Source organism: Ceratotherium simum, chromosome 18, assembly GCF_057802395.1.
Source record: "Ceratotherium simum simum isolate JZ-2026a chromosome 18, ASM5780239v1, whole genome shotgun sequence".
NCBI classification, from domain to species: domain Eukaryota; kingdom Metazoa; phylum Chordata; class Mammalia; order Perissodactyla; family Rhinocerotidae; genus Ceratotherium; species Ceratotherium simum.
Window position 1 is genome coordinate 12,568,437 of NC_141917.1, and position 13,612 is coordinate 12,582,048.

Below are 13,612 nucleotides of genomic sequence, written 5' to 3' on the forward strand. Positions count from 1 at the left end.
CTCTTTTTTTTTTTTTTCTGAGGAAGACCAGCTCTGAGCTAACATCTATTGCCAATCCTCCTCCTTTTTTTTTCCCCCAAAACCCCAGTAAATAGTTGTATGTCATAGTTGCACATCCTTCTAGTTGCTGTATGTGGGATGCGGCCTCAGCATGGCCGGAGAAGCGGTGCGTCGGTGCGTGCCCGGGATCTGAACCTGGGCTGCCAGTAGCGGAGCGTGTGCACTTAACCGCTAAGCCATGGGGCCGGCCCATGCCTGGGTGATTTCTTTAGGATGAAATTCTGTTTAGCTGGAGGCAAATGCCTGGTTTAATATTTTCCAGAATTCCAAGTCTTTGTGTAACATCATTTTCTATTATCTCCTTACGTGTGAAATAGTTTCATTTTCATAATAAAATAAATTTCATTATGACCCATACTTCTCCCAAGAAAAGCTCTTGGGGACAGTTTTGGGGGTTTCCAGGTAAACTAATACTACTGCAAGATATTTTTTTCTAATGAACTATTTCCCCTATTTTTTTTTCTCTAAAAAGTTATTTCTTTTGGTCTCAGAACTGCAAAGACACAGTAGGTTTCCTCCCCACCCCATCCTGTTTAAAAATAATGAGCATTCCACAATCAAGTGGCATGCTGGAAAAAGGGGTCTTTGAAATAAATACTTGGGTATTCCTAGAATAGTTAATTTCTAAGTGAAACTAACAATACTTCCTTCCAAGCTTGAGTAAGTACATGAACCTGTGAAGCTAGAATAAACTAAAAAGTACCTTTCCTGTGAATACTTCAGAAATTGGTGTGCAGAATACACTTGAAATCTATTTTTTATTGCTGTGACACTGGGAAATTCCATAGAGTAAAAACGTAGGGTGTTTTGACTTTGCTGTAAAATATGAGTTTATGGTGTTAAAAAGGGGGCTATGCATTCAACTTGTACTAAGTTCCTTACAGAGAATGAAAAAATCAATCAGTCAAACAAACAAAATAAACACTGTACGGCTCAGCAGTGCTCTTCATGAACAGTTATTGCAAGCACAGGCTGGAGTGTTAACTCAGAGTTTTTCATGTATTAACTGTTCTAGGCAAGGCCATTGAAGAAGTAGTTACATTAACTCGAGGTGATTCAAAATGTAAGTTACCAAGTCTAAGGACTTACAAATTACAATATCATCATATAACTTTTAGTTATCTAATTTAGGAATGTTTCATTCTAAGGGGAAGCTGGAAATTAACTGGAATTGTCTCTAGCAATGTTATTTATAGGCTCTTACTTAAGCTTATAGATTTTTTTTGGTTATTTTAAATTCATCTTGACATAGGAATAGGCTAATTATAATTATATCACAGCTCATGGGCTTACTTCTTACAACCTCCTCTAAGAAACTCTGGTTTAGTTTTTGATTTATTTAGTTTAACACACTTGATCTCTAATAATTTAGTTTTGTATTATGAATAAAAAATTTAGCACATCCCCAATATGCACATATGTAATAAAAATGCATACGTGTACCTCTGTTTATTATGTATGCTGTAAAACATATACACAATAGAAATTTTAAAAAGATTAAAGATGAAATAATTAAGATTTATTTTAAAATCTTTCTACTGAAGTACAAAAATAAGAACAATGTGACTAGATATCTTCATTGTTTTGATTCTTTGTGACACAGTGAGTTGAGTTTCATTTTTTTCTAATATAATAGATTTTATCTTTTGAATAGTTTTAGACTTACAGAAGAATGAAGAAGATAGTATAAAGTTGCCGTACACCCTGCACCCAGTTTCCCTATTACTAACATCTTACATTAGTATGGTACAATTATTGCAATTAATGAACCAATATTGATACATTATTATTAACTAAAGTCCATGGTTTATTCCCACTTCCTTTAACCTAATGTCTTTTTCTGTTCTGGGATCCCATCCAGGACACCACATAACATTTAGTTGTCATGTCTCCTTAGGCTCCTCTTGACTGTGATAGTTTCTCAGATTTTTCTTGTTTTTGATGACCTTGACAGTTTTGAAGAGTACTGGCCAAGGATATTGTAGGATGCCCCTCTAATGGAACTTGTAATTTGTCTGATGTTTTTCTCGTAATTATACTGGGGTTATGGGTTTTGGAAGATCACAGAGGTGCAGTGCCATTTTCATCATGTCGTATCAAGGTTACAATCTATCCAAATGATTTGTCACTGGGCTCAGGTCACACGTTAACTTAGTGGCCCATTGGTAAGTGTTCAGTCTCCACTAACGGCCAGTAGCAAGCGAAAAGCTGTTTCTCAAAAGGAGAGTAGTTATGGACAGAGGAAGGCAGGGCTTTACTCCCAAATCCAAGGGTTTGCATTGTGATTCACTTACAGGTGCCTGCCAAAGAGTCCAAATAACATCTCTATCTGCCACTGACACTTCAAGCACCGTTGGATCTGCTGGATCATATGACCCAAGAAGCAGAGCAACTTGCATAGCAGCCTGGACCTGTTGCAGAACCTTCTCTTCTCTCACTAGTGTTGTGCCTCTTTTTTTAATAGTAGGAGGGGCCACATATAACAACTTATCCTTTCCCTTAGAAGTGATAGCTTGATATACCCCACACCACTGGACCCCTAGAAATTTCACTGAGGTAGAAGGCCCTTGAATTTTGGGGGATATATTTCCCATCCTCTGACATGCAAATATCTTACGAATATGTGTACAGTAATTGCTACTTCCTGCCTACCAGGACCAATCAGCCTATCATCATCAATGTAACGGACCAGCGTGATGTTCTGGGGAGGGGGAAGGGAAAAGGGTACGAGGTCTCTGCAGACTAAATCATGACATAGGGCTGAAGAGCTGATCTATCCTTGTGGCAGGACAGTGAAGCTGTATTGCTGGCCTCGCCAATTGAATTAAATTCTTTCTGGTGGTCTTTTCCAACAGGTATAGAGGGAAAAAGCATTTGCCAGATCAATAGCTGCATACCAGGTAACTAGGAAATGTGTGGATTTACTCAAGCAATGAAACCACATCTGGAATAGCAGGGCAACTGGAATCACCACACAATCGGATTTACGAAAATCCACTGTCGCTCTCCAGGATCCATCTGTCTTCCGCACGTGCCAGATAGGTAAGTTGAAAACGGATGTGGTGAGTATCACAACCTCTGCAACTTTCAAGTCCTTGACACTAATCTTTGGTGCTAATCTTTGCAATCCATCCAAGAATATGGTGTTGCTTTTGGTTTACATTTTTTATAGGTAGAAACAGTTCTAGTGGCTTCCATTTGGCCTTTCCTATGATAACAGCCTTCACTCTACAGGTCAGAGACCAATGTGGTGATTCTGCTAGTTGCTGAACATGTCTATTTTAATTATGCATTCTAAAACTGGGGAAATAAGCACAAGTTGTGTTTGGAGACCCATTGGGTGTGAGATCAACCTGAGCTAAAATTCCGCTCATCACTTGACTTCCAGAAGCCCCTACTCTGATACGTAGACACAATGATGTTTTGGGGTTTCATGAATTAGTGTCAGACCAGAGCCATTGTCTACTAATCCCCCCAAAGTCTGGTTATTTTCTTTCCCCCAATGTACAGTTGCTCTGGTAGATGGCCATAGGAGCCTTTGGGGAAAGCTGGGATAAAGATTAACTGTATACATTTTTGGCAGGGTAGCAGGGTCTTTCCTCAAGAAGACCTGGCCTCCCTCCCTTTCCCAGAACTTCAAAGAGTTCTGGGTATGCAAACTGGCTCAAATCTGGGAATTGATTGAGGGGCTGTGACTTTCTGTTTGGGTGATGCAAGTTACGGCTTCTGTTCATAGACCTAGAACTCTTCTGCCTATACAGACCAGGTAAGAGTTTAGTAGATTGTCCCTTTATTTCTTCTCTAAGGACACCATGATCAACTAGCTAATTCCATAGGTCTCTGTGAGTCAGACAATTCTGATTACTGCTTTGCCTCAGCTGTCCACTACAGCAACCACATCCACCTAGCTTTTGGTAATTAAGTGCCACGCCTTAGTCCCTGCCACCCTGAGATCCCATTATCCCAACTGCATTTAGGAATCTGTTTGATGGTAGCAGTTTCCACTGTAAGATACATCTGACTACAGAGACAAGCAATTGCAGATCTTTTCAAGAATGCTGGGGCTCCTCCCACAAATTTATTTCTCACAGTTATGTCCTCTGGACCCTCCTGGGGTGGGTGAGCAGGTCTTACATGATAAATCCACTCTAACATTCCAATCTCTCCAAGTCTTTGGATACCTTCAAAAGATATCCAGTACTTGGATACAGTATCCTAGGCAGTTCTAGCACTTCAACTTCATTTAGTGTAGGGCCTTTTGGGTGGATGGAAGTCAAGTTAACAATGGAGTTTTTGCTCAGGCCCTTCTCACAGTGGGCCCATTGGGTCCCCAAACCCATCTTGTGGTTATTTTCCCAATCCCACATGCTTAATAGGAAAAGACATATTCAGCAACTAACCAAACTGTTAAGCTTCTTCCAACTCCTTGAGGTAAAATGTTGTATCTAGAATATTTGCTTAGTGAGAATTTTATTCTTTCAGTTCTGGAAGTTAGATATCTGAAATCAAGTTGTCAGCAGCACCATGCTTCTTCTGGGGGCTCTTTGGAATAATCTTTCCTTGCCTTCTCCTAGCTACTGGTGGCTCCTGGCATTTCTTGGCTTGTAGCTAGATCACTTCTTCATCAATCTCTGCCTCCATCTTCTCATGTCCTTTGTCCATCTGTGTCTATATATCTCTGCATCCTTTCCTCTTATAAGGACACCAGTCATGAGACTTAGGGCCCGCTCTAATCCAGCATGATCTCATCTTAACTAATTATATCTGCAAAGAACCTGTTTCCAAACAAGGTCACATTGAGGATCCAGGTGGACATGAATTTTGGGGGACACTGTTCAACCCACTATAATCCCACGCCCTTAATATCCATAAGAAATATAGCTCGTACATTCTTTCGTATGATCTGAATTTTTTTTTAGCATGTTATTACTTTCTTAAATAAAATTAAAGGGAAAAAAACTCCCCATAGCTCTTTGCCCTAAAATGCAAACTTTTTTTTCCATCCAGTTTCTCCCTTTGATGCCCACTATTTAGTCTCCCTCTACTGGTCTCCCAGTCTTGCCCTTTTCCAGTCTTCTAACTACAGACAAAGTGATCCTTCAAAATTATCTCCTTTCAATCTTTCAATGAGGATCAAGCACACGCTCCCTAGTTAGCCTAAGGTGGCTTTTCATGATCTGGTCTCCAGCATCCTTCTTCCAGTTCCTTCTTTCAATAAAATCCCCTGCTACCTTCCTGTTTTGTCCCTGAACTACCTGCAGGTCTCTCAATTGCCCATGCCATTCCCTTCCACCATACCTTGGTCCTCACTCTTTGCTTGCGTAATGCCCCCCCCTCCCCCCCGCACCCACTAGTGCTGCTCATCTTTAGACCTACTCCTCCATTCTCTCCCCAGAGATGAAACCTGTTGCCTTCCGATCCTCGAAATCTGTTAATATTTTCCCTGTGCTCTTGCTCCTCTTAATCGAATTTTCTATTTGAAAGAATATAGTCCAAGACCACACACTGCTGTGCTTTCTCAACTGTCCAGTAGAAGCAGTTGGCCCTTCCCTCCCTGGAGTTGGAGGGGAGGGGACATAACTCCCAGCCCTGGAGCCACGAGCCGGAGCCCACACTGAAGGCCAGAGCCCCCGGGCTTGGGGGACGGGTGATGACGCAACTGTCCCTCGGGAAAGGCCGGGCAAACCGCACACCACTCAGTCTGCCCACATCCCAGTCGAGGAAACCCGTCCGGGGGTAGGGCGACGCTCGGAAGCCCAGAGTGATACTGCCAGGCGCCCAAACACGTTGGCGCACTTCACATCCCAGGCCGGCCTGCCTCTTCCTGCTCTCCGAGCACGCGTCCCACCGCTCGTTCGGGGCTTTCCCTCCTTCTCACAACCACCGCGGCCGCGACGTCGGCCAAGGAGGGCGCGCCGGGAACTCTGGGGCGGCCCGGCGGCACGCGGCCGCAGAGCATGCGCAGTGGCAGCGCCGCGCTGTCCGCTCTCCTCGCCGGCGGCTCAGTCCGCGCAGGCGCATGCGTAGGCGTTGCGTCGCCGGACTCCCCGCCCACCCGGGCCCCGCCCCCTCGCCGCGGGTCAGAGGCCGCGGAGCGGGCGGCGGTGACGCGCGCGGAAGTGCTCTGCGCACCCTCGGAAGCCGGCTGGGGCAGCAGAGCGGCAGCGGCGGCGGCGGCGGCGGCCACGGCCGGGCGCCCCGACGGGAGGGGCCCCGGGTCCCTGGGAGGCGGCTGAACCTCTGCGGCGCCGCCGCCCGCAGCGGCCCCATGAGTCGGGGAACCATGCCGCAGCCCGTCGCGTGGCCGGGCGCGAGCTGCGCCGAGAAGCCGGCGCGGGAGGCGGGGGCGGCGTCTCCGGGCCCCGCGAGAGCCGCGGCGCGGGAGGGCGGGAAGGCGGCGGCCGGCGGGCAGCCGCGGGCCCCGGTGAGGTGCCCGGCCGAGCAGTGAGTCGCGGGGCGCGGGCCCGGCGCGGCGGGGCGGGAGGGGGCGCTGGGCTCGGTCCCCTCGGGCAGGCTGGGGGTGGGGTGGGGTGGGCGGGGGAGTAGCGCGGAGGGCCCTTGTCACCCTCGGCTCTAAGTAAGGTCGTCGGCGACGGAGAGCAATTTGGAGACTCTTGTATCCAGTGTCCGAGTACAGATGTTTTTCTAGAGGGCTCCTCTTAGAATTCTGGTCACTCACTGTCCCCCACCCCTTATTTTTGACATCTACATAGCTCTAAATTTTAAGCTCCAGAAACTTAGAAAACAAACTCGAAAAGCATCTTATTTTAGAACTCACTCCCAGTAGATCTTTTCTCCAAGCTGGTGCGGAAGGAAGGAAGGTTGCCCCTGTCACAGCTGCAGGAAAACTGAGCCGCGCGACATATTTGTTCTTGGAAGGCAAGTCGCCGCTTGATGAGCATTCCACTTGTTGGACAGACTTTGAACGGAGCCCGACCCCATTCTGTTTTGCCCTTTAACGGCTTAACTGGATATTCTCCCCCCACCTTATGTTTAAATACGAAAGCCAGTGCTGTGCTGGTTAGATCGATTTCTTACCGAACTGTGAAGGCGGCGGCGTAAATCGGAAGCGTCTGTAGTTTCTGCAAGGGTCTGGGGGTAGGGGTGGAAGCAGAATATAAACTTGAAGGCTGAAACTTTCAAGTTCTAGTCACGTATAAATGCCTTTGGGATTCCAAAATTGAGGAAAGCACTCAGATGACCAAGTTTGACAGATATCTTAATTGGCGGGAATGCTGAATTGTAAGGAGTGTTCAAATGCACTTTTTTTTTGGCATTTCCTAAAAAGGGGTCCTTGGCAGGCCTGTTAAGCAGATAGTGTATTATTTTAGTAACTGTCATTTGCTGGTTCTTTGCTGTGGGCTTTGACATTCTCATTTATTGAGCACCCAAACCCCTTGGGATGGCATTATCCACACTTAATGTGTTAACAGCCATTAGGAAAAATTTGGAGTAGGAGGTCTCAAACTGCTGCCCCCAGGAGGTAACCTCAGTGAGTGAAGCTGGTGAGATGTAGACCTTGAGTTCCTGGACAGCTGGGCCCATCTCTTTTGGGGGCAGGGTCCAGCTAAGTTCCACCCTATAGTTGCTGGATTTTCTGTATTTAAAGAATCCAGATAGCCTGACTTTTGTATGAAATGTCCTGATTTTTAAATAGTAGCATTTTATTTATTTATTTTTTGTGAGGAAGATTAGCCCTGAGCTAACATCCGATGCCAGTCTTCTTTTTCCTGAGGAAGACTGGCCCTGGGCTAACATGTGTGTCTATCTTCCTCTACTTTATATGGGACGCCGCCACAGCATGGCTTGACAAGCGGCGCGTCGGTGCGCGCCCAGGATCCAAACCTGCGCACCCTGGGCCGCCGCAGCGGAGCGTGCACACTTAACCGGTGTGCCACCGGACCCGCCCTTATTTTATTTTTTTAATTGAAACTGCTGTGCAGGCCCATGTGTGAGCTGATGTGACCCGTGGCTGCAATTTTGCTCCTTGGGTTCAAGACCTCCCTCAGACTCTGCAGTGGGTAAAGTAGGGGGTGTGTTTTGTCTCTGTCCCTCCACAGCCCGTGCTGGTTCCTAACTGCTGCTGCCAGCTTGGCTGCTGCTACCACCTGGCTCGGGCCCTGCTGGTCAGAGCTGTGCCCCCACCTAGTGGCCCTGGCCCTCAGCTGCTGCTCCTCAGCCTCGGCCTAAGCAGTTTGATGCCCCCTGGGTGATGCAGAAACTTTGAAGCCAGAACCATGTTCCCAAAAGTACCCATAGTTATTTGGCAGGTTTTTGTGCTGGATGTGGTTTCCAGAGTCTGAGCACCTGGGGAAATGGGTCATGGCGTGGAAGGAACCCTCTTTCCTGTTAAAAAGGTTTCATGGCACAGATGCCCCTTCTGTCCACTGTCAGTAGAATTATAGACTTAGAGCTGAAAGGGATCTAAAAAACCCAGCCTGGGTTTGTCATTATAACATTAGGAAACTGAATTGCAGATTCATAGGTGCAGCTTGGTCAGGGAGGCACAGGGAGTAGGAGGTTTCAGGGCCAAGATACCTGATGCTTGGGTGGGAACCTCCCCCATCCCTTTCTGACCTATCAGCAAACCCAGGCAGAGGGATGTGGTTTATAATGACGGCAAACTTCAGATTATTTTTTTCTGGAATAGATGTTCCAGTTTGCAGTTTATTAAGCAGCTTAATTTCTTTTTCTCCCTGCTTTTGTTGTCTTGGATGATTTTATTCTCCTTTAACTCTCGTAAGAGAACAAGGGAGAGTGAGGGAAGGGAGGTGACTTAATTTGAGATGTCAGCTTCTGAACGTCAGGTCTTGTGTTTCCGGCTTTCTTGCCTATTGTATGGGCAGTGGGGCTATTTCTCTTTGCTTTGTGATATTTCCTTAAGGGCTAAATGTACTGCATCATATAAACATTGCTTATTACATAGTTTGCAATATAATATGTGCACATCAGTTCTTACATGATGATATGTACAGTTTAATAGTTGTGCATTGATTTAAATAGTGTAATGCCTGAATTAGGACCTAATAGTTTTTAAACCCTGTGTTTTTCTGTCATTGGAGCTAAGTCCCTTCTTCCCACCCAAAGAATTGGGTTTGCCCTGCAGAGGAATTGAGTGAAATATTTGTACATGAAATGTGAAACACCATAAAACTGCAGATATTTTGAGATATCCTGCAGAGTCATTTTTAATATATTCAGTAGACAGTAATTATGAATACAAATCATAGCCCATCTTTTGCAGCCATTATACATTCAGGATGTGACTCTTTGAAGGGTGCAGTGAGTAGGGGAAGGAATGGCTCATTTCCTAGGCAGTACTGTAGGATACTCATTCCTTTTCACTCAGCTCACTGTATTTCATGAGGGAGAGACAGTGGGGAAGAAAGACAAAAACCACATGGATAAGCTACTTTGTAAATCTCCTTCTTTCTTCCCTTCCTTCTTTCCTTCTTTCCTTCTTTTCTTCCTCTGTCCATCCCTCCCTCAACTCATCGTTCCTTTAGCTCATTTGAGAGCTGTGGTTGGCTGGCAGCCCCTGGACAAGCCCTAGGGATGGCTCACAGGATGACTTAGGGTCCCATTTGAAGAAGTCTTAGACTAGATTTAGTTGACTTTTTTTGAACTTTGTCACTGCTCCTGTCAGCGGGTCTCCAGTGCTCTATCCCCTGCTCACCCCACCCCTGCTTTTGAAACTTATACCTTGTCCACTCTTTCCCTTAGCTAAGCTAATCTGCACTGCAACCTTGAGGACCAAGATGGTCCTGGGACAGGGTTGGTGGCCAGGCCAGATCTGCTTAGGGAATTGGGAAGCGAGACTACTCCCTGGCCCTTCCCTGTCTGCTTTATGATGGGATAGGGTCTCACTATGGGGTCCATAGGCTGGCTGCTTGGTGGGGAGCGTATGTCTGTGAACCCCTTTGGAACTGAAGGCAAAATGTTATGTATACTTATGTTTTTCTGGGTTGAGGTTCTGATGAAAGCTGTAGATTCTCAAAAGGGCTGTGAACAATAACAAATTGTTAAATCACTGTTCTCGGGTGTGCTAAATATACTGTTGAGCCAGTGTGTTTTCCCACCCACCTCCCACCTTAGCTCCTGGGGGGTACGTTTGATGGGGTAGCAGCTACTCCTTCCTGCCGCTTTGCCCACCCAGATATAGAGCCTGCTTCAGAGTCCAGAGCTGGGATGTTTCTGAGAATCAAACCTCACTGTTGAGGGTGTCTGGATTGTCCCCAGATACCTCTGGAAGTCACGTGGAGTAGCATGAGCCAGTCATGGAAAGTCCACTTGCAGAAAGGAGGCGGAATTTTGGCCTGGGTGCCGGTACTTTCCTGCACTTGATGTGTTGTTCACCCATCTCTACAACCGCTCAGGGGTGGAGAAAGGCTGGGTTGAGTGGTCTTTGCTTTTCCTGTGCCTGTGTGGGAAGGCGCATTGGTGTCACAGTGGTTGACACTGTCTCACCAATGCTGCCTGGGCCATTAGTCTTTTAGAACAGGCCAACTTAAGCCTTTAGTCCAGAGAGCTGAACAAAGTCGTAGTCAGTGTAGCTTTTTTAGACAACTGAGGGGAACTTGGTGTAAAGATTCATAATGGTGAGTGATTAAAATGCTGTCTAGTTAACTTTGCATGTACGTCAGCATTGACTTTTTTTATATTTCATGTTTACTTGGATTAGAAATTGAAAAATTAGCTTCACAGAAATGTCTTTTGCTTCGCTGAGCTGTTTTTAGCTTATAGCTTTTGTTCTTGGGAATAGTATAATTTTGTCTATATGCAGTAAGCGTTTTTTAATGAAGTTTTCAAAAATGTATTGTTATGCAGATCTTTGAACAGAGCAAGGGGAAAGTTATCATTTGGTATGCAAAATCATGTAGCTTACTCAACGGTGTGTATTGCCTTAATATTAAGAATGAAATATATCATTTCTAGCTTAATAGAAAATGGGAGCTTGAAAATAACATTATGGTGGTAAACTAAGAATTTTCTAAATAGGTATTATTAGCCTTTTGGTTTTAAAATTTAATACAACTGTGTAATTCACATGCCATGGTCCCCAAAAAATCAAGTTGCTTTTAAGACTTTGTCTTGCTTCTCTTTACTACTGTTCTAGTTATCTGTGTGTTTTCTAGAAGGAAACTTTTTGCTGTGGTGATCTAGTCGGTGGGCTTCAGTGGCCTCTTTTGTGCCAAATGGTGGACACTCCCCACCCCCACCCCAACTTGACACACATGAAAGATTGCCAAATTTCTGAAACTTCAGCATTGATGATTTTATCTTATCATATAATGTCCCTTTTCCTTTCATTATGTTCTTTTCTCGTAACAAAAATTCAAACCTTTAGCTATTTCAGATTCCCAACTTTAAATATAATTTTATTTTGTCTTTATTTTCAGCATTAACATTTTGATACTTTAAAAAGTTAAAGCAAAAGTTTATTGAATCAAGTAATTTCTTAAATAAAATTATTTTTATTTTTCTCACTTTCACACGTCTCTCTTTCTCTCTCTTTTCAGTTGATTGTCGTTATGTTGAATGAATATTTCATCCAACAGCCAAAGCTGTTAAATATCTTCTTTTCTGACCATATTGATTGAGCTTTATTGCTTAAACTTGAAACTTATCCTCTTTCCAAGGAAATACAGCTTTCGGATCATTTTTCAGGTGACGTTTAAAGGCCGTATTACAATTTCCTTGGTGGCCTTGGAAAGTTAGCAGATGTCCTTTGTTACATGTCCTTGATAGCCATGGAAGTTAGGAAACATTTGTGCACAGGATCTGAATGAAATCTAGTTGTGGCTCAAGTAATTTGAATATTACTCTGGGCCTCCCATTCATCAATTTCTGCTTTGCTTCTTTTGTATATCTTGAATCACTGCTTCTTATTTCCAATAATCTCACTTTCTGTTTGTCTTCCCTTTGCATTTAGTTCTGCTGTTGATTTCTTTCCGTTCCTCTCCTGTCGGCCTTTGTGGGAATTTGTGTTTGAGGCTCGACTGAGAGATGCTTGTTTAGAGAGCCTCGTCTGGGTACTGGGGTTGTAATTGCACTTTGGTCATTTTGTAGATTAAAAAGGAGCACGAAAGTGGAGCCAAATGTGCATGCGGCATAGCCACAGAATTCACGTGAAGCACAGTTTTTAATGACAAATAGATTCATAGTCTGTTGGAACTAAGAACTGGAAGAGGAACTAGGTAGATCATATAGATCTTGTCCAGCCTTCTCATTTTGAGGATAAGAAAACTGAGGCCAAGTTTAGGGAAGCAGGTTGTCTGAAGACATGCTTCTGATAAGCTATTATGAAAGTGATTCACTCACTTGCCTGTTTTATAGGATCAGAATTTCTCTCCTATTTGATAAATCTAGGAAGCGGGCTAAAAGACATCATGAAAGTAGTGAAAGAAGAACTAACACATGTAGTCACTTTTTATTTCAGGTGTTTCATGTGTCATCCCTGTGAATCTGTTTGCTTTTAACTCTGGCACGGGCTCCGTGGGTGACATCACACCTTTTGCTTGAAATCTCACTGGAGTCAGAGCACACGGAAAGTACCTTTTCCCTAATATGTCCCGTCAACTCCACAACTTTAAAAAAATGGGCACCCACACACCATCACCTTTATTTAGAGAGAAAAAAAGGAATAAGAAATGATCATCGAGCAAATTGTTTATGAATACCCTGCACCAATGCATATGGATATAGTATAAGAATTAATAAGAATAGCTAACTTTTTTGCATGCTAATTATTTTACATGTCTCTTTTCAGAACGATCTGTTGAGGTGAGTACTCTTACTGTCCTTTTTACAAGTGGTTAAATTTAGGCACTGAGACGTGTAGTTACTTTAGTTCCACAGTCATACGTACAGCTAATAAGGCTGGAGTGGGGAGTGGTTAGACCCTGACATTCGAACTCCAGGGTCCCTACTACAGCCATGGCACTCTACAGCAGGGTCACCCACACAGCAGGTGTCCTGATGTGTTAGGCAGTGAGCCTTTCAGACAGAGGGAATAGGCAGAGCCAATCACAGGTGAAAAAGTGCAGGCTAGTGTTGGTCAAGTGTTTGGACTGGTGTGGGTGTGTGTAGGGAAATCATGGCATACAGGCTAGAGTGGTGGGCCAGGTCCAGATCAGACTTCCCTGCTTATCTGGGAGCCATTGATGGGTTTCAGTGGGGTTGGGCAAGTGGGTACATTAGATTCCCCACCTCAGTCTGCCTCTCAGCACATCCCTTCATCTGTCTCGCTGTCCCTCTCACCCTTTCCTCTTTCCCCCGGCTGTGCTAGGCCGTGTGCTAGGAGTGGGTGTGCTAAGGGACTTGGGAATGGTAGTATCTCAGTCATTCACTTAATTGCTTATTTTTTATTGACCCTATTAACTCCTCCTTCCTATGTTCCATTGTGGCTGGAGCCTCCCGTTTTGTGTGAGGATGGAGGTGTGCTGTCATGGGGAGGGAGTATAGGGAATTCAGAGTCCTTATGCATATGTCAGCCAGTTTCTTGTTTTCAGCTCTGGGTGTCTCCTGTACCCTCTGAAATACTTGGCACCTC

The 13,612-nt window shown here is 44.7% G+C and overlaps 1 protein-coding gene across 4 annotated transcripts in view; it reads left to right on the forward strand.

Annotated features, from left to right (window-relative positions):
* Positions 1 to 6,241: 6,241 nt before the first annotated feature.
* OTULIN (OTU deubiquitinase with linear linkage specificity) overlaps positions 6,242 to 13,612 on the forward strand; it is a 34,589-nt gene continuing 27,218 nt past the window's right edge. For 2 of the 4 annotated variants that reach the window (XM_087443148.1, XM_087443147.1), the window contains exon 1: positions 6,245 to 6,504. In XM_087443148.1, the coding sequence (XP_087299274.1) occupies positions 6,329 to 6,504 (176 nt within the window). In that variant the 5' untranslated portion in view covers positions 6,245 to 6,328. Of the gene's footprint in view, positions 6,505 to 11,639; positions 11,728 to 13,612 lie in introns of those variants that run through there. The other 2 variants (XM_087443149.1, XM_087443150.1) reach the window with 2 other exon arrangements.